This window comes from Gadus macrocephalus, chromosome 1 (assembly GCF_031168955.1).
Source record: "Gadus macrocephalus chromosome 1, ASM3116895v1".
Classification (NCBI taxonomy): Eukaryota; Metazoa; Chordata; class Actinopteri; order Gadiformes; family Gadidae; genus Gadus; species Gadus macrocephalus.
In genome coordinates this window covers 5,502,535-5,521,807 of record NC_082382.1, presented here as the reverse complement: position 1 = coordinate 5,521,807, position 19,273 = coordinate 5,502,535, and the positions used below count along the sequence as shown (strand labels likewise).

At 45.8% G+C, this 19,273-nt stretch overlaps 1 protein-coding gene across 2 annotated transcripts in view; it reads left to right on the top strand.

Moving 5' to 3' along the window:
- Positions 1-18,234, top strand: part of camk1b (calcium/calmodulin-dependent protein kinase Ib) — a 34,526-nt gene extending 16,292 nt beyond the window's left edge. For both annotated transcript variants that reach the window (XM_060063955.1, XM_060063954.1), the window contains exons 3-12: positions 5,832-5,963; positions 8,604-8,678; positions 9,596-9,734; positions 12,127-12,253; positions 12,352-12,427; positions 12,553-12,665; positions 13,181-13,259; positions 13,585-13,672; positions 14,240-14,348; positions 15,450-18,234. In XM_060063955.1, the coding sequence (XP_059919938.1) occupies positions 5,832-5,963; positions 8,604-8,678; positions 9,596-9,734; positions 12,127-12,253; positions 12,352-12,427; positions 12,553-12,665; positions 13,181-13,259; positions 13,585-13,672; positions 14,240-14,348; positions 15,450-15,550 (1,039 nt within the window). In that variant the 3' untranslated portion in view covers positions 15,551-18,234. The remainder of the gene's footprint in view (positions 1-5,831; positions 5,964-8,603; positions 8,679-9,595; positions 9,735-12,126; positions 12,254-12,351; positions 12,428-12,552; positions 12,666-13,180; positions 13,260-13,584; positions 13,673-14,239; positions 14,349-15,449) is intronic.
- Positions 18,235-19,273: the final 1,039 nt, after the last annotated feature.

The following is a 19,273-nucleotide window of genomic DNA, read 5'->3' as shown; positions in this document are numbered from 1 at the left end:
CTTAAACCAGCCATCATCTACATAGACTCCACATTCCCCATCCTCAATACATCCCATTGTATGCAAAGCATAACACATTACTTATACTTTTTTGTGCCACATCCTTCAACACCCGACAACAATGTTACCCTTGAGGACTTTCAAACAGCAGTTTTATCTGAAATCGTAGAGATCTGAGGCGTTCTAATGTTTCGACGGTTGTCAGGGCCTCGTCATTGGCAATTGGGCCGAACTGGTGGGCAAAAGCTTTTCTGTTCGCTCTTCTGAGGCGCCTGGCCAAAGGACTGAGGCCTGGCCAAATCAAATGTGTTGCTTGGGTATCTGATATTCTCAGTTTTATTAAATTGACTGACTGTCAAAGACCTTATTTTAGTCCAGAAGGAATGCTTCCAAAGTAGGCCTGCACGATTCAGGGAAAATTTTGAATCACGGTTTTTTTTAGCATAGAATTGATATTGACGATTCTCTGTCACGATTTTTTTCTCACGAAATGTAATTTTTATTGCACACATGAACCATGACAAAAAAGAAAATGGCAGTACCAAACATAGTTTTGTGGCACCTCTAGCACGTTGCGTTCATATGGCCCTTTATAACTGATTAGAGTACAGTATCAAAAACGGATTTATTTATTTTGTACATATAGCAGCACATTGTCTTTAATTGCTGGGCTTTTATAACGACTGAACCAACTCCACACACCTGTAAATGAAGTCTTCAAAAAAATAAAATAATAATACAAATAAAAAGAAGTAATTTAAAACTTAAATCCACACAGGGGAGAATCGAGATCGCGATTTTATAACGATTTATGGTGCAGGCCTATTCCAAAGCAATGTGACGTAATGTGTATGTTTAACCATTATATTGTGATCTTGAACACCCTCTGACTGTGACATGAACAATGTACAAGATGCACTACTTTGATTCTGCTCCTCTCTCTTTTTTTATAGGCCTTCAGAGTTCTCCACATTTGTTTTTCCTCTGGCAGGCCCATCTTTCATCATGTCAAGATGGGAGATGGGAAATGTATAGCGAGTAGAGACACCAGGGATGAAATATCACATGAGAACGTCTTGAACACCAACAGACTTGTTTGCGAGGGAGAACCCAGGTTCAAACCGTAACAACTTTCTCGTTTCACTTTGGCATAGGTACTAAATCAGGACAACAATTACAATGGCCTGTCACTCACTACTTTCTGCAAGTGTTTCTTCCAAACACCTGCAGAAAGTACAGTGCAAGCATATTCTGAGGTTGGGGAGATGTGCATGGTTGGCTGTTCCTAATATTAGACCAACAGAAAGACAAATGAACCTGCGTTATGCACAGACTCAGGAGTTGAAACACATTGAATTGCTTGCAAAGAGGGACACCTGGTCCAAATAGATCCAGATTAAGAACCATTCGTTCTATTATGGCCCCTAACCTCACCATTTTTAGAGGTTAATATTTAACAGTTAGTTATAATTAATCATAAGATGTATAATTAGAAATAAAGATGCTTTATACTAGTGAAGTCAAAGAGACTCACGTCATTGAGTATGATAAGAAACTGTGGATCACATGCACATACCTTGAGTTAAAATGTCTGGAGAGACATTATAACGTTTCTGTGTTACCTTTTTGATTTCATGTCAGCTCGTGTTTCTTTTGGTTTGGCAGGTGGTTTTGGTTTTAATAACCCACAGAGAGAATGTTTGTTTCCGTCTTTGTGGCCAGGGTCACAGTGGGACTCCTGATTAGGCCAGATGGCTGTCTCCTAAGTCACCCAGACCTTTCAAAGTGAACAACATTATCATTGGTCATACCTTCTTGACCACATTTCCCAGCTGGGATTAGGGCAAAAGTTATCATGAATCCAAGGATTTTGTACTTTTATGGAACATGGCATGAAGCTACGGGATGCAAATGTTCAAAAACATTCCCCTTATAAGAGGGCATGTAGTGATCTAACTTTTATTTTACCCCTTTCACCCTATCAGCTAGATGCGTGCGTTGATCACTTGCTGCTCATAGCAAATAAAGGGCTTGGAGCAGATGTTTAATCCGTAACTGTCATCCTTTTTGTACAACTCTTGACCGTTAGAGCTCTTTGACTGATCATGACATTAAGCAGAGGCAGCCTGGTCCTGGCCGGGGATCCCGGTGTACACGGCGTGTTGTTGGTGGAGTTGTGAGCGAGCACGTGTCTCCCGGCGTGTGTCGCGTGGTGCTGCGTTCCTTTGTTTCTGAATCCCTTTGATAGCTGCGGCGCGAGTCACCGTGGGGCACCGTGGCACATGAAAGGGTAGCTGGTGGCGACAGAAACCAAGCAGCGTGCGTGTAACTATTTTAAATATCTTACCTTCAGCGGGGTCGGCTCCAATGAAGGAGCCTTTTTGTGCCGTTCCACACGTGGAGGCCTTCGTTAGGAAAGAAGGTAGACGTGTGACATGTGCACCATGAAACCCTAGGGGGTTTGGTGATCAACTCAACACATTTGTATACCATTGATATAAGATAATAAAACCGTATTTATGGAGCTTGTGTTGATAACAAGATGACTGGCTGTTTTCTGGCATTGATGAGAGATCGGTCACTGGAAAGGCAACGTGTGAGCCCTCCCGGTTTACAATGAAGTGAGACAGACGAGGCCTAAGAGACACAGTACGATATTAGCCGGCTCTCTCTGAGGAGAATACGGGAGGGCTGGTGGTCTGGAGTTGTGAGCCTGTAGAGTTAAACTTGGCTTTTATTGCTATGCTGACCGAGCGTCGATGGATCCCTTTTAGGACGAACGTAAACAAACAAACTGTTGACCAACGAATCCCTGGCAACATGTCCTACTGTGCTGTTTGGACAGAAGCGATCTTATTCAGATCGCTTCTACCATACCGCCCTTTCCGTCAACGCAACCCGGGTCGGGTCAATGTTGACATTGTTTAAGTCTCACTTAATCACTTAAGCATCTTTGCCCGTCTACACTGGAGATGGTGTGCATTGTGCTTGTAGATCTATGCGGGGAGGCCCCCACTGTTCGGACACCGGCAGTAAGTGTGTCTTTATTGAAGACTTAGCGGCTGATGGGCAGTGCTTCAGGACACTTAGTGGGCTCTTCCTGGTGGGGTATCCCCTGGTGCCAATAGAGCGGATATCCCACTCTGTAAACACTGATGTTGATTTGGCAGGCCATGCATAATGTACGTTTACACAGAATTTCCTCAGACGTCTATACTTTCCACTATCAAATATTCATAATACAACCACCAGCCTTTTTCATTAGCCCCTTGTGGACACATTGTTATTCCTGCTTGTTGTTGAGTTGTATTTTATGAACACTTTTGTTAGAGCCAGAATACACACGATTGATTCAATGTTTTCATTGGCTGATACCACTCATGAGTCGTGTATGGCTGAGATGGTAGCTGTGGCTGCTTCCTGGGACACCAGAGGAGTTTGCATGCATTTGTCTTATCAACACTGGTGGGTTCTGCCTTCACGTTGGTCTCTGGAAGTAATTGAACTCAAGTCTTGTCTTTTTCTCTCTCTCTACTGTCTATTCTCTCCACCCTCGTCCCCTACTGTCAGAACCTGTGTTACTGTGAGCATTGGACTCTTTGCCTTGCTAAACAAGGGTAATAATGAATATAGCGGCCAATCTCCTGACTAGAATATGTCACTCTCAGAGTTTGTTGATGGAGATATTCTCCCTAGTCTTTGGTAGCCCTCAACACTAGTTTTGGAGTTATGGATTGCGGTTGGTTTAGGCTTAGGCTTTTCCAATTTCACAGGAATGTCTGCCAAACCCAAACAAATATGATCGTTAATACACAGCATCATTGATTATATTATTATTATTATTATTATTATTATTATTGATGACTATTTATGAGTGATGGCCAATATCGAAAAATATGCTCTTGATGTAAGAATATTAAACACTAATGACATACACGTGATCTGTTTGTAATCATGCTTTGTGATAGCCTTTAAAAACGTTAAGAATTGCCAATAGCCCTTAGCTAACTACTAAATTGTGGTTTAAGTGGAAATTTAGGTTATGGATTCCACAACAATGCATCGTAATTCTGCTATGGTTTAGGTTAATATAATGAATATTGAAACTCATTCAAATCCAAGCAAACATGTTTAATGAAGGGTTTTCCAGTGCACCCATGCATGGTTTAGTAAGGAACTAGCCCTTACGTCTCTGAGCTCCTGGCCTTTAAGTGGGGGTGGGGGTTGGGGGGGTGGGGGGGGGGAATGTCCACTATGTACTACACAGGAATTTGAACTCCTGACAGCGTCCTTCACAGCTGGAATTCTTCCCAAAGTCAGAATGTCCCTTTTCTTTCCCACAATAACAACACTAGACCTTGGTTCCTGTTTGTTTGAAAGCAGACAAGCAGTCATCCATTTCTCTTTATAATTTATGGTTGTATAATCCCCCCATCCACCTTCTCCTCTGCTGGTTGTCGTCAGGGCAGCGTAGGCTACTGTACGATCTGTTCAGTTTAACTTTCGGTGACATGCTAAACTATATAACAATTATTCCTCTCCTCTCCCCCCATGCCCTTGTTTTGTTCTGCTTGTTCCCGTACTTTCTGGGAAATGACACCCAGACAAACTATAATACACAAAGGTTCCGTAAAGTCAGTGAGTATCCAGTCTCTCATGTGTACATGCAGACAGAGAAACAGGCAGTTAGATTGCAAAATATGTGGGGGAACCACAGCAGTCAAACAACATTGTTTACCAAACTTCCCCTCATACACACCTCTGCATTCCCTGCATCTCCATTGAAGGTTCTGATCACACTTTTAGCTTTTATTCAACAATTTCAATTTCTTTCTGTCTTCGCGGAGGCAACCGTCCTCCGCTTCGCGTCGGACGGTTCACGCCTCCACGTCGTCCATTAATTCCTGATAATGGACACCTCGTCGGGCATTATCCCTTACATATATTTCGATATCTTATGTATGCAGCTTGTCTGCAAACATATTAACACAGGTCCTCCTCAGTGTGTTTTGTGATGGGTTATAATCTGAAGTTCAAACTGTAAGGTTTTGGAGGACGTCCCTCCAGAGTGTGTGTGATGCAGGGTCCTTCAGGCTTTCAGGGCTGCCAGAACTGCTGGACCCTGGCCAACAACATGTTGTGGCTGGAGGAAATATGTGGTTTTCATTGGAGGTCATGGGAAAATGCTTAAAAAGCTCTGCTTAATGACAACACAGCTCAACCTAGGTTGTTCTGCCCATGATGGCTGTTGATGTGTAACTGTGAAGGAGAAGAGAAGAGCCACGGAGAATAAACACGGCTATGCGTGCATCCACCCATGGATGAGATTTGCACAGTGTGGCCATCTGGCATATTTTTTGGCAAATGCTTAAAGTGCTGGGCTATGAATTTATTATGATGAAAATACATTCTCTTGTTGAGCTTAAAGGTGACCACACCCACGTCACACGGTCCCATGAAATACAACGTTGATCTCACCATGTGAATTATTTATACTCAACTATTATAACCAAGACTGTATAATGAAGACTTAAAATGAAGACTGAAAATTAAAGGAGGCAGTCATCCTACTAAACCAAGCTTTTGAATGTACGGAGCAATGTCACTCAACGACAAGAGATCCATGTCATTTAGCATCCGGTCCACAGCCACTTAATCATGATTTATTGGATCTAGGGCTTAGCTAATCGAGGCATCCATCATCAAAACAGTTAACCTAAAGCTTGGGTCAGGCGAGAGGGGGAGAGGGAAGAGGGTCCTGAAGAGATTGAGAGCCGGGTGTAAACACAGATAGAGGGTCTGACGGGGCTTGTCTGTTGTTTGTGTTTCAGGGGAGCTTTCTCCGAGGTGGTCCTGGCCGAGGAGAAGAGGACCCAGAAGCTGGTGGCCATCAAGTGCATCCCTAAGAAAGCCCTGGAGGGCAAGGAAAACAGCATCGAGAACGAGATTGCCGTCCTGCATAAGTGAGGGGCTTTCCATCTACATCATGTTTACATTCACATTAACAGATAGCAGACTTTCATCCAAGGCCACTTCCAGGTTCCATGAAAGTGGGTTGCAGACTCTACACCTGGTGGTGTACTCTTGTCCAGCAAGCAAGGCTTTAAATGAACAGCTATAACAAACACCTATCAACGCACAGCGATTGACCTACAGTGATTGATGAACGGCTACTGACGAATATGGGTTAACGCCACAAGTAATGGGGATTTATCGATACATGGCATAGTTTCTGAGACAATCCCAACTGACCTTGTTCCCCAGTAATTGTGGAGCGGTTTGAAAAGCCTTCTCCGTAGAAGTGGAGGAATTACAGAGCCAGTGCGGAAATGACTGAACTACGTTGGGTCCTAAAGCTATTTATAGATTCCTTGTTGCCTGGGTTACGTGAGGCTCACATCCATTGCCGATATGCAGCCATCCTTAGGTGAGGTCTGTGGAATGGGAGATGTGGGTGCGGGGGTGCGAGCAATTTTTTGGGTTGCAAAACTGTGTTGAACTGAAAGAAATGTGGCCTGAGGATTGTTATAACAGGGTATAGTCTCGAGAGGTTCGCTCGGTATCTCTGCGGGGACAACATCCTGATCATCAATCATCATTGTTCATTCCTTCACTGTGTGAAGCAAGGACATGTCTATCTCCATGGGGGGACAATTTGAATATTATCAAATTACAGGAGCAATTGAGCTAAGTTAGCTTACATCAGCTCATCCGATGGTCCGAATCCCCCCCCCCCCCCCAGATAAAGAGGTAGAGCCAGACCATGGAGTCATACACAAGGGTGATGAAATGGTATCTGCATGCTGTTTGGCAGCAGCCATCAATACAGATAACATTGAAGGGCTGTATGGTTAAATCATCCTGCCAGACCTACGCGCCTCACAGCCGCCTAGAGGACCTGCCCATTGTCATGTGCAAGATCAGACAAGCAAGATGTTTACACACATTGCACACATGAATGCATACATTATTCAGAACGTTTTGTGTGTGTGTGTGTGTGTGTATGTGCATGTGTGTGTGTGTGTGTGTGTGTGTGTGTGTGTGTGTGTGTGTGTGTGTGTGTGTGTGTGTGTGTGTGTGTGTGTGTGTGTGTGTGTGCGCGTGTGCGTGCGGGTAAGCAAGTCTGCACAGCTTGCACAACGGTTTTTGAGCACGCCCCTCACCTGACCGTTTCAATCAGTTAATCATTTAATCCAATCAGAGAAGTATCTCTTCAGATGAACAAAGACATTGATGAAGATGGATGAAGGTCCCCCTTCCGTCGTTACGCCACACTGTTAATCCCCTTCCATGCTGGATACTGGGTTCAGGCCGTAGAAGGTTGTTGGTTCAAGCCCGGTTTGTGTAGGCTTCCTTTAAGGGGAGTCCTCCAGGTTAAGAGTGCCCATTGGAAACAGGTGGTGGTGGAAACGGACATCTATGAGCCTACCAGGTTAAATAGAGGTGCATGGATAAGCAAAGATATATAATGAATGAGTCACTGTTATAATTTGACATGAGGAGAGAGTGACTCAATGCTCCAGTACAGTGAAGGCCTTGCTTGCAGTTTAAAACCCCACAGACACACACACACACGAGGTGTCCAAGGTGTTTGCCCACACAGCTGGGCTGTGGGCGTCTCACAATACAGCGGGAGAAATGCTATATTCTCTGATCAATGGGTTGGTCCGATTTTCATTGCAAACGGGTTAGCCGCTGTTTGCCGCTTTCTATTGTATGGCTGTTGAGTGCAGAATGTTGTTCTGTGTCCTGTCGAGTACCTCAAAAAAAAAGATCTCAAAAATCATTTCTCATGTCTTACAGTGAGGCCTTTTATTTGATTCAGCCATGTCATTCAATACGTGTGATAGCTTGTTAATCCATACGGAAGTACAAAATTGGATGTCTATATGCCAGGATCCAAATGTGTGTAGAAGGAATGCATTGAAACCTCCTGTCACGCCACTCTGTGGTAGACATCCCTCCTGCAGCCACAAGGGGGTAGCATGGAGCTGCTGTTCTTCTGCAGCCACAGTCTGTGATCCAAGTGATGCACAGGCTGGCACACTATTGGACTTTGTTGAATGCTTGTCGATATTTCTACAGTAATTGTGTGTTTGTGTGTGTCTGTGTCAGAGTCTTTCAGAATGTCTGGTGCAGCAGACAGTCTGTCAGAATGTCTGAAGCAGCAGCCAGTCTGTCAGAATGTCTTGTTTAACAGACAGTCTGTCAGAATGTCTTGTTTAGCAGACAGTCTGTCCCACACTGTGAGATAACTGCATGTTGTAAGTTCACTAACTTTGCGCTTCCAGATGACTCATCTGCTTCTCGCCATCGCCACGGCAAAAAGTATTTGGGCCCTGTTTTCTGCAAGGAGGCAGGGGCACTTTTACAGGCCGTGACTCTCGGGTGGGCTGTGCCTGGTCAGGTAGCGGGGAGGGTGGTTTAGCTTACGCTCAAACAACACATGCTAGTACTTACTTTGGAGGAAGAATTATATTCCCTTTTTCTCATTGTTCCTATGGATTCAGTGTGAGGACACCACTCTCACAGTGATCAATACTGTAACTACTGTGAAACCTTCCTCTCTATATTTATCTCCATCTTCGTCTTCCCACTCACAGACTCAAACATGCCAACATCGTATCTCTGGAAGACATCTTTGAGAGTAAATCCCACCTCTACCTGGTCATGCAGCTGTGAGTATGAACGTGGGTCCGTGGGCCAAGCGCACCTGACGGGCTTTTGTGATGTGTGTGTTTGAAGCTCCTTGTTTGTGGTGTGTCACGCCTAATTATTGCACTTCACACACACACGTTTCCATTCACACTCAATTACAACCATTAGGGAGTTCCCTCACACCATTTGCCTGTAAGCATTTCCCCCTCAGATAAGAGACTAGGGAGAGAGAGAGAGAGAGAATGTCAATGTACATTGGATCAAAATATTCTCACATCCGGTTTACCGCACATCTAACTCTAAGTAATACAGAATGTAACAATTTGATAAGAGCCTTCTCAGCTGGATAAAATATGGTGTCTTGAAAGTGGAAGCCTCAAAAATGGCAATAAGAAGGTTGACCAATACGGTGCGCAATAATTTTACATGATAAATAACATTGGTGTTCATCTTAACTACACAGCTAAAGCTAAGTCATGGGAACCAAACCTATTCTCCTCTGTCATCTCTTCCCCCCTTTCTATTTTTAAACCTTTTTTCAGTTCTCCTTTCATCATGTATTCCCTGATCTCATTAGGCCTACCCGTGTGTGCGCGTGTGTGTGTGTGACTCATGATATTATATAGTGTGTTCTGGTTCATGGTTCCATCTCCTTTAAATGGATGCTGTTGAAACACGTTTAGCGGCCTCCACCTAGTGGTCAATAAATATAATACAATGAAGTGACAACAATATGTTGAGTAGTGAAATGAGGTGCAGATGCTCAAATACTAAGACTAAATAACATTACAGTTGATTCAGATATGTAATCAGTGAAGTGTAGTAAGGCCTCTCTCTCAACAATACCTGCATGCTATTGAGACATCAAAACACTGGTGAGGCCCTCTGTCTAGCGTTTCAATGGAATCAGTTACCAACTGAGAGGTCTCTGATGCAGGGTTTCTGGCGGGGAGCTGTTCGACCGCATCATAGAGAAGGGCTTCTACACTGAGAAGGACGCCAGCAAACTCATCCAACAGATCCTGGATGCTGTGAAATACCTCCATGACATGGGCATTGTCCACCGGGACCTCAAGGTGAGCTCTGGAGTCCCACTCATCACAGGACTGCCTTATGGCTCAAGGTGAGCTCTGGAGTCCCAGTCATCACAGGACTGCTTTATGGCTCAAGGTGAGCTCTGGAGTCCCAGTCATCACAGGACTGCTTTATGGCTCAAGGTGAGCTCTGGAGTCCCAGTCATCACAGGACTACTTTATGGCTGGTGGCCTATTAAAACATCTGCATATTTTACTAAGCCAATGACAACGTAGGTAATGTTTACTTCCTACGTAGTAAACATTTGCACAGTAAAGCATTGAAAATGTTCATTCATACTCCACTTCTGATGTAATGATTGGTTGATTGACTTTGCTGCTGAATCCCGTGAAGAAATAATTGTAGATATCAACATGCTCCCGTCCCAATTACGATGTTAGGAGACGGTAAGGTCAGATCAATCGCCATTGATTCACTATGTTTGAATTGTCGCTACAACATACACGGTTATTAGTACAAATAATCAGACCTTCGATGACCTGGACATCGGACCACAGTGAAAGTAGACCCATGGGCGGAAAGACAAGCCTCCCCTTCTACGGTGTGACGCTTACAACGGCTCTTATCAAGGAGTGTTTGACCCCATCGAGACGACAGCAGTCACGTTGAGATGTGTTGTCGTTGTGGGGCCGGGGGCTGAAGGCCTCTGGTTTGTGTTGTAGTTGTGGGGCTGAAGGCCTCTGGTTTGTGTTGTCGTTGTGGGGCTGATGCCTCTGGTTTGTGTTGTCGTTGTGGGGCTGAAGGCCTCTGGTTTGTGTTGTCGTTGTGGGGTTGAAGGCCTCTGGTTTGTGTTGTCGTTGTGGGGCTGAAGCCTCTGGTTTGTGTTGTCGTTGTGGGGCTGAAGGCCTCTGGTTTGTGTTGTCGTTGTGGGGCTGAAGGCCTCTGGTTTGTGTTGTCGTTGTGGGGTTGAAGGCCTCTGGTTTGTGTTGTCGTTGTGGGGCTGAAGCCTCTGGTTTGTGTTGTCGTTGTGGGGCTGAAGGCCTCTGGTTTGTGTTGTCGTTGTGGGGCTGAAGGCCTCTGGTTTGTGTTGTCGTTGTGGGGCTGAAGGCCTCTGGTTTGTGTTGTCGTTGTGGGGCTGAAGGCCTCTGGTTTGTGTTGTCGTTGTGGGGTTGAAGGCCTCTGGTTTGTGTTGTCGTTGTGGGGCTGAAGCCTCTGGTTTGTGTTGTCGTTGTGGGGTTGAAGGCCTCTGGTTTGTGTTGTCGTTGTGGGGCTGAAGCCTCTGGTTTGTGTTGTCGTTGTGGGGCTGAAGGCCTCTGGTTTGTGTTGTCGTTGTGGGGCTGAAGGCCTCTGGTTTGTGTTGTCGTTGTGGGGCTGAAGGCCTCTGGTTTGTGTTGTCGTTGTGGGGCTGAAGGCCTCTGGTTTGTGTTGTCGTTGTGGGGCTGAAGGCCTCTGGTTTGTGTTGTCGTTGTGGGGCTGAAGGCCTCTGGTTTGTGTTGTCGTTGTGGGGCTGAAGGCCTCTGGTTTGTGTTGTCGTTGTGGGGCTGAAGGCCTCTGGTTTGTGTTGTCGTTGTGGGGCTGAAGGCCTCTGGTTTGTGTTGTCGTTGTGGGGCTGAAGGCCTCTGGTTTGTGTTGTTGTTGTGGGGCTGAAGGCCTCTGGTTTGTGTTGTCGTTGTGGGGCTGAAGGCCTCTGGTTTGTGTTGTCGTTGTGGGGCTGAAGGCCTCTGGTTTGTGTTGTTGTTGTGGGGCTGAAGGCCTCTGGTTTGTGTTGTCGTTGTGGGGCTGAGGCCTCTGGTTTGTGTTGTCGTTGTGGGGCTGAAGGCCTCTGGTTTGTGTTGTCGTTGTGGGGCTGAAGGCCTCTGGTTTGTGTTGTCGTTGTGGGGCTGAGGCCTCTGGTTTGTGTTGTCGTTGTGGGGCTGAAGGCCTCTGGTTTGTGTTGTCGTTGTGGGGCTGAAGGCCTCTGGTTTGTGTTGTCGTTGTGGGGCTGAAGGCCTCTGGTTTGTGTTGTCGTTGTGGGGCTGAGGCCTCTGGTTTGTGTTGTTGTTGTGGGGCTGAAGGCCTCTGGTTTGTGTTGTCGTTGTGGGGCTGAAGGCCTCTGGTTTGTGTTGTCGTTGTGGGGCTGAAGGCCTCTGGTTTGTGTTGTCGTTGTGGGGCTGAAGGCCTCTGGTTTGTGTTGTCGTTGTGGGGCTGAAGGCCTCTGGTTTGTGTTGTCGTTGTGGGGTTGAAGGCCTCTGGTTTGTGTTGTCGTTGTGGGGCTGAAGGCCTCTGGTTTGTGTTGTCGTTGTGGGGCTGAAGGCCTCTGGTTTGTGTTGTCGTTGTGGGGCTGAAGGCCTCTGGTTTGTGTTGTCGTTGTGGGGCTGAAGGCCTCTGGTTTGTGTTGTCGTTTTGGGGTCGGGGATTGAAGACCTTTGGTTTTGTTTCCATGGTTTCCAACAGCCGGAGAACCTGTTGTACTACAGCATGGACGAGGACTCCAAGATCATGATAAGTGACTTCGGCCTGTCCAAGATCGAGGCCTCTGGCAGCGTCATGTCCACGGCCTGCGGAACGCCGGGATACGTCGGTACGCAGTGCTCACATTCTGCTGATTGCGTGTGTTTTTTATGCTGCATATTTAACTTGTGAATCAGCGCATTCACCACTACCCTTTATATTCCTCAGCTCCCGAAGTCCTGGCACAGAAACCGTATAGCAAGGCAGTGGACTGCTGGTCTATCGGAGTCATCGCCTACATACTGTAAGTTAATGACTCTCTGTCCCACCTCGGTCCTCCTGTCTGTCAACAATGCTGTCAGGGAGGAGGTGTTGGGGCTGGGCCTCCTCATAGCTGAATGAATAACCTCCTTTCCTCCGCTGTCCCAGGTTGTGTGGCTACCCTCCCTTCTACGATGAGAACGACTCTAAACTCTTTGAGCAGATCCTCAAGGCAGAGTATGAGTTTGACTCTCCGTACTGGGACGATATCTCAGAATCCGGTAGGGGGAGAATGTGATCACTACAGATTCATGTCATTCGGTCAGTCGAAGTAGCAATAGGCTATTATGGAGGCTACTAAAGCCTACATGTATCTATTTATATATAGATATATGTATGTATCTATATATATATATGAACCTGACGAAGCAACAGAGAAACACGTCGGTCACATAATAGATCAGCTTATCAGCTTATGCCAGTGTGCGGTGATGTTACACTTCTTTGACTTGATATACTATTGTTGACTGCACATCACCAGCACCCGAGAATCTAAAGGCTGTGCACAGGGACTTTGTTCTTTTTATATATATATTTATATCTATAATTTTTAACGGTAACAGAATGCACTAAGAAAACACTGAATTGGACCAAGCTCTTCTTGGTTCAGCTGCTTGGCTGTTACTAATCTTTACAGACACAAAGGCTCGACATAATGTTTTATTTTATCATGGGTGTGGGCTAAATGACAGCAGATGCCCATGGATAATTGGTTTCCTGTTTCCTGTCTCAACAGCCAAAGACTTCATAGTTCACCTGATGGAGAAAGACCCAAAGACACGCTACACCTGTGAACAGGCCCTGCAGCACCCATGGTAGAGCACACCCACGCACACACACACAGTCCCAAACACGCACACACATAGACCTTAACCCAGACCCAAACAGGCACACACACTCCCAAATCATCACACCGCACCAAACACACAGACACACGCGTCTGCACACACACACACACACACACACACACACACACACACACACACACACACACACACACACACACACACACATACACAAAGACAGACCAAAACAATACGTTGAGCCCAGCTTCTTTCACACGAACACTAACACAAACCAGGCACCAGGCAAGGGATTGATATTAGTTTGACTCTGTTGTGTCTGCTCTGTGTTGTGAAGGATTGCAGGCGACACGGCCCTGGACAAGAACATCCATGAGTCCGTCAGCGCGCAGATCAAAAAGAACTTCGCCAAGAGCAAGTGGAGGGTGAGGCGACATACCAGCAGTGCTACTCTCACTCCATGTGGAATGGATTCACTCTTTCATTTCAGTCTTTCCTGATATAGTTTTGGACCACAAGTCAAACAATAGAAGAGCCGTTTGGCTGTAGGGGGCAGCTAGACGACATTTGATTCACATTAGGAAATAAAGAAATGGAAACACTTGGAGAACCAACAATACGATACAAGGAACCGAGTGGGATTCCCATGACGCACACAATAACAGAACCTCATGGAGACATGTACAGTACATCACATTACAACAGGGCTGGATCATAGCTCGGTGTACAACATTCAAAAGTTAGAAAGTAAAAACACTCTATCGCTCTACACACACACACATCACAAACAACATATTTTCACTTCACTATCTAGCCGCCCTCTTGCTCAACAGTAAGCATAACAATGGAGTGTAACACAAAGACGAGTGAGATCTGCGTGGTGCTCCAGGCGAGCACCACGCAGACTTCAAAGGCAGTGGCTGAAAAGAAAATCCCTATTCCTCCTTCTACTAAGAGTCCTCCCTCATGACATTGTCTCTGTGGTTGCGCAGCAAGCCTTCAACGCCACGGCGGTGGTGCGCCACATGCGTCGCCTGCAGCTGGGCACCAGCCTGGAGGGACCCAACCAGCCCAGCATGCTGCTGCCAGAGGAGCTCACAGGTACCGGTCACACAGCCCAGCACCACCTGCTAGCGTCGCCTGCCTGCTAGCACCGGCTGCCTGGCGCTCTCTAGCAGAAGATACCTGAATGGTCTCACTGAGCGGACTCCAGATTGAGTCAAGGGACCAACGAGGTCCAATCAGGGCTAATAAGGCCTTTTGTTTTATTTTGAATATCAGTTTCAATCATGGCAGGGATTGAAACTCAGTCCAACACTGGTATACTGTGAAAAAGTGGTCTTAAATGTTTAAATGAACACCCTGTCAAGTGGCCACTGCAGAAGTATACTTCCCCTTCTGAAATAACACCCCCTTACGAAAGCAACCACTCGCACATATATATTTCTCTGGGTGGAATAACTGCAATGAAACAGGGAACAAGGCCCAGACTTTGTGAGGTCTTCCCATAGAAAGTCTGTTCTAATTTAGTACGACTGCTGGGTCCAAGATTAACATGATGTACGAACTGGGTCGGGATCCAGAGTCGAACAGGCGGGAGAGGAACGTCATTTCTGTATATAGATGCTTGTTTTATTATATGTTGTATTAGTGCAAAGATATGTCTGCATACAAACATCCATCATCCTTCATTTTGAGTTGATTTTCTGCTATACGCTGGCCTGTGCTTACAATGTCTTTAAGACGATCTTGAAAAGTGTCTTGCCAATAAAAGTGAACATGCCTTAACTTAACTTAATATAATTGTATGTCCTCATAACTTATCTTACATCCTCTCTCTTCCTCTCACCTCACCTCCTCTCCTCCATCCTCTCCCCTCCTCCCTCCTCTCCTCCCCTCTACTCTCATCCCTCTCCTCTCCCCTCCTCTCCCCTCCTCTCCTCCCTCTCCTCTCCTTTCCTCTCCTCTCCTCCCTCCTCTCCTCTCCTCCCCTCTACTCTCATCCCTCTCCTCTCCCCTCCTCTCCTCCCCTCTCCTCTCCTCTCCTCTCCTCTCCTCTCCTCTCCTCTCATCCCTCTCCTCTCCCCTCCTCTCCTCCCCTCTCCTCTCCTCTCCTCTCCTCTCCTCTCCTCCCTCTCCTCTCCTCTCCTCTCCTCTCCTCTCCTCCCTCTCCCCTCCTCCCCTCCTCTCCTCCTCCCCCAGAGTCCCAGTCGGAGGGCGGCTGCTGCCAGAGTTCAGAGGGTGCTGATGAGTCTGAGTCTCTGTCCCCCTCCTACCGCTGCCACACCACCAGCAGGGTCTGAGGGCCCACCCAGCCACCTGATCGACCCCAGTGACCCTCCTTTTTTACACCTGGGCGACCCCCGAGGCCTCTGCTTCTGCCCCACCACCCTTCGTATGGTCGCTCGCCTGCAGGGGGGGGGGGGGGGGGTGTAACGTAGGATGAAGCAAGGTTGATGAAAATAATTGTTGCTGGTCGTCGGGGGGTTGATAGTGAGGTCGACAATGAGGAGGATGATTGTGATGATGCTGACGACGTTGCTTCAGGAGTCGACTTTCACTGACTGGATGATAGCAAAGGATCAGAGGATGGCTGGTTTGGGGGGGGAGAGGCAATGATGCTCCCCCAGCCCTGGTGTATCATGGGTTTTTGTGTTTTTTTCCGCAGTAGCAGGACAGAGCTTGTTTGAGTCAGTTTTATTGATTCAGCGCGCCGCTTATATTTCATGTTTATTTTTTCTTGACATAAATATATTTGTTTCATCCCCCTCCTTTCCTATTAAACCTTTGCATATGAGAGCATTAACACATTCTTATGAGCCCAGTGCATAAGTTTCTATCACAGTCGTGCGTCCCGTCTGCATTGAGACATATAGATATAGATATATATTGCAGTATTACATCCGAAAATGCGACTTCAGAAAAATATTAGATATCAGAAAAAAATAACACACTATTATTTTTTCTAAGTGAGCAGGGATTTGCTGCGCTTTGTGAACATCCAAAGGGTGGTCGTCTCCCATGAGGAGCAGCATGGTGGTCATTCACAGGGCTCCCCCTCCCTCCTTTATCTCTTTACTAACACACAGGGGTCTCTCGTTGTCTACCGTGCCTTTAGGATAAACAAGTTGGCCAGATTCGTTTCACTGGTAGCTTCTAAACCATGCAGCTCTTCTTGCTGAATTTGGTCCTAATTTTTTTTTCATATATATATATATACATAAGATACTTTTCTTTGTAATGACTAAGTGTAAGGGATATTATCCCCTAAAAACATTGTTGCATGGAGACCGTTGTAAATGGCGGCCATTGTTGTGGTTTCATGAGGTTTAGGGTTGAACCTATGTTGCCCCATGTTTCCACGTCTTGCTTCATTAGATAGAAAACAACAGAATACCAGAGGCTTCATTGAAATAATTCACGTCCGAACTGAAGTCCCATGTTCTCAGAATTTTCCCTTTCATTCACAACTCAAATCTCAGTGTTCACATACAGTGAGACTCAACCATTCTGCAGTGTAAGCTAGTGTTTTACACTCACATTTCTGTGGCCCCACAATTTTTGTAATTTTTTTTTGTACTAATTGGTAAAATACAACTATCTCCAACCAAGCTGCAGACTTAAAGATCATTTCTTAACACCCACCCTCTACAGTACCTGATCTGTTCTATAGTCAACTATGCCTCCTTCATCTAATGCCCAGAGAACACTTTTTTTTTTTTTAAATGTAGATCCCATCGTGTCACAATATTATTCCATTTCTGTCTTCTCAGTGTGTGTGTGTGTGTGTGTGAGTGCATGTGTTTTTAATGGTGTGAGAGTGTGTGTTTTTAGTGGTCTGTGTGTGATGGTACGCTTGGTCTTATGTTCGGCATGCGCTGATGTCTCAAAAGTTGTAGCGGTCGTTGACTCATACACTTGACATTTTATTATATTATCAACCACATGGATACAAAACAACCCAAACAAAAACATAATTATTCAGCAGTGCGTCTGTATGCTTTTGAGAAGACTCCAAAGATGTCCTTTTTTTATTGATTATTGCGAGATACACTTGTGAATCAAGATGGTGGACTGGTGTGTTGAGGTTTCTGAAGATGTTTAGTTTCAGTGCTGTAATGCATGTTGTGGAAGTGCTGCTTACGGCTGCTACGGTCTGCTCCTCTTCACCGGGAGGGACTGTGCTAGTTGCTTTGCAGCTGATTTGCAAATGTATTGAGGTGTTCAATAAGTTCAAAGTGCAATCTTTGGTGTGTGTGTGTGTGTGCGCGTGTGTGTGCACGCACATGCGTGTGTGTGATTGTATGTGTGTGCAGTACAAAAACCTGTCCCTTTGGATATGTTTACATTGTTAATTTATTTTTTAAATACGATGAATTGCTCTATTTCTTGGACGCATGAAGCATTAATCTACTAATCATGTAAAAAATAAATACCTATATTTTGCGCAACTACCCAATCAAACCAGGACCTTCCGACCTTGAAAGGGAAATGAGCATTTCTTTTTTCCACAGCCTGTTGACTCATGGCATGGCCAAAGGGAATTGGTGGTCAAAACGACCAAAGCCCTCATTTTATAGGAGAACATCATAATTATATTGTTCCTAGCGGTTGTTTTCTTTTGCACGCAGCATAGTTCTTATGCTGAGGGGACCGGGCAGCTCTGGATATGAAACATGTTCAGGAACTCATCTCTCCTCCACTTTGACCGGGTTTTGCTTTTCTCTCTTACGAGCCGCTTTGTCTGAAGAGTACCTTTAGCTGTCAAAAGGTGAAGTTGTACGAATGAAGATATTTGTACTGTGATGACATTGCTATTTTTGTGAAGGCCGTCTATGGCCCCAGCTCAGACTGTATGGATCAATGACCATGTGGATTATGGGATATTGATGATGGCTCAGTAGCGAGACTCACAAAACGTTTGCTTGCAACCGATCTGTAAGTAAAGCATTGGTGAAGTGTATACATTAAATGTCATGTCTATGCATTGTGTGTCCGACTGATCTATCTCTCGAGCTCCATCCCGATACTGCTGTTCCCTTACTGGGGTGAAGATACACTTGGTAGGTCCTGTGCTCGGTGTCAGCTGACAGTGTACACATGATGATCACATTCCCCACATCCAGCTGCTGCCTAATCCTCGCCAGCTCAGTTTATAGTCTGATCTGGACAACTTTGCTTGTCTGTCTTGCATGCTGGCTGCTGCAACGGCTGCCAGTCAAGTACATGCAGTCACCGCATATATCATATATATAGAGATGACCATTGGGGAACAGCTTGACGTGGAACAGCTTCGCCTTATCATAGTTATAATTGAGTTGTGTTTAGCAGAAGCTTCTATTCATCCAAAGCGAGTGCAAGTGTAGTTGAACAATCAAAGTCTCAATATATAACTAATACTAGAGCTACTGCAAACCTGAAGTGCAAAACCCACATTTCCATCAGCAGCTGGGCATGCAGCAATGCAAGGGTTCTTGAAGTGCTACTGATGAGTGTCTTCTTGTTGAAAGACACAACAACAACAGTACTATTGCACTGTTACACAAAAAACTCAACAATTGGTTGAATACAAGAGCGAAGGACTTCCCGAGAGTCTTCTTCACCAGCAGTCAAGTTTCAAATTAGTTTTAACTTTGTATCTAATTAGCAGTAGTCGTAATAGAACATCTTCTAGAATAGACCAGGAAGGGATTTGTTACCTGGCGGGCCTCTCTCCCTCACTCTTCCTCCCTACTTCTCTCTCTCTCTCTCTCTCTCTCTCTCTCTCTCTCTCTCTCTCTCTCTCTCTCTCTCTCTCTCTCTCTCTCTCTCTCTCTCTCTCTCTCTCTCTCTCTCTCTCTCTCTCTCTCTCTCTCTCTCTCTCTCTCTCTCTCTCTCTCTCTCTCTCTCTCTCTCTCTCTCTCTCTCCCTCTCTCTCTCTGTGGTCAACCTCACCAGGGGCGCAGCGGACAGGGTAGAAATGATGTGGTCGACCGAGGGCCACGGGACACATCCAGCATAACAGGGTGTGATTATAGGGTTCAGGG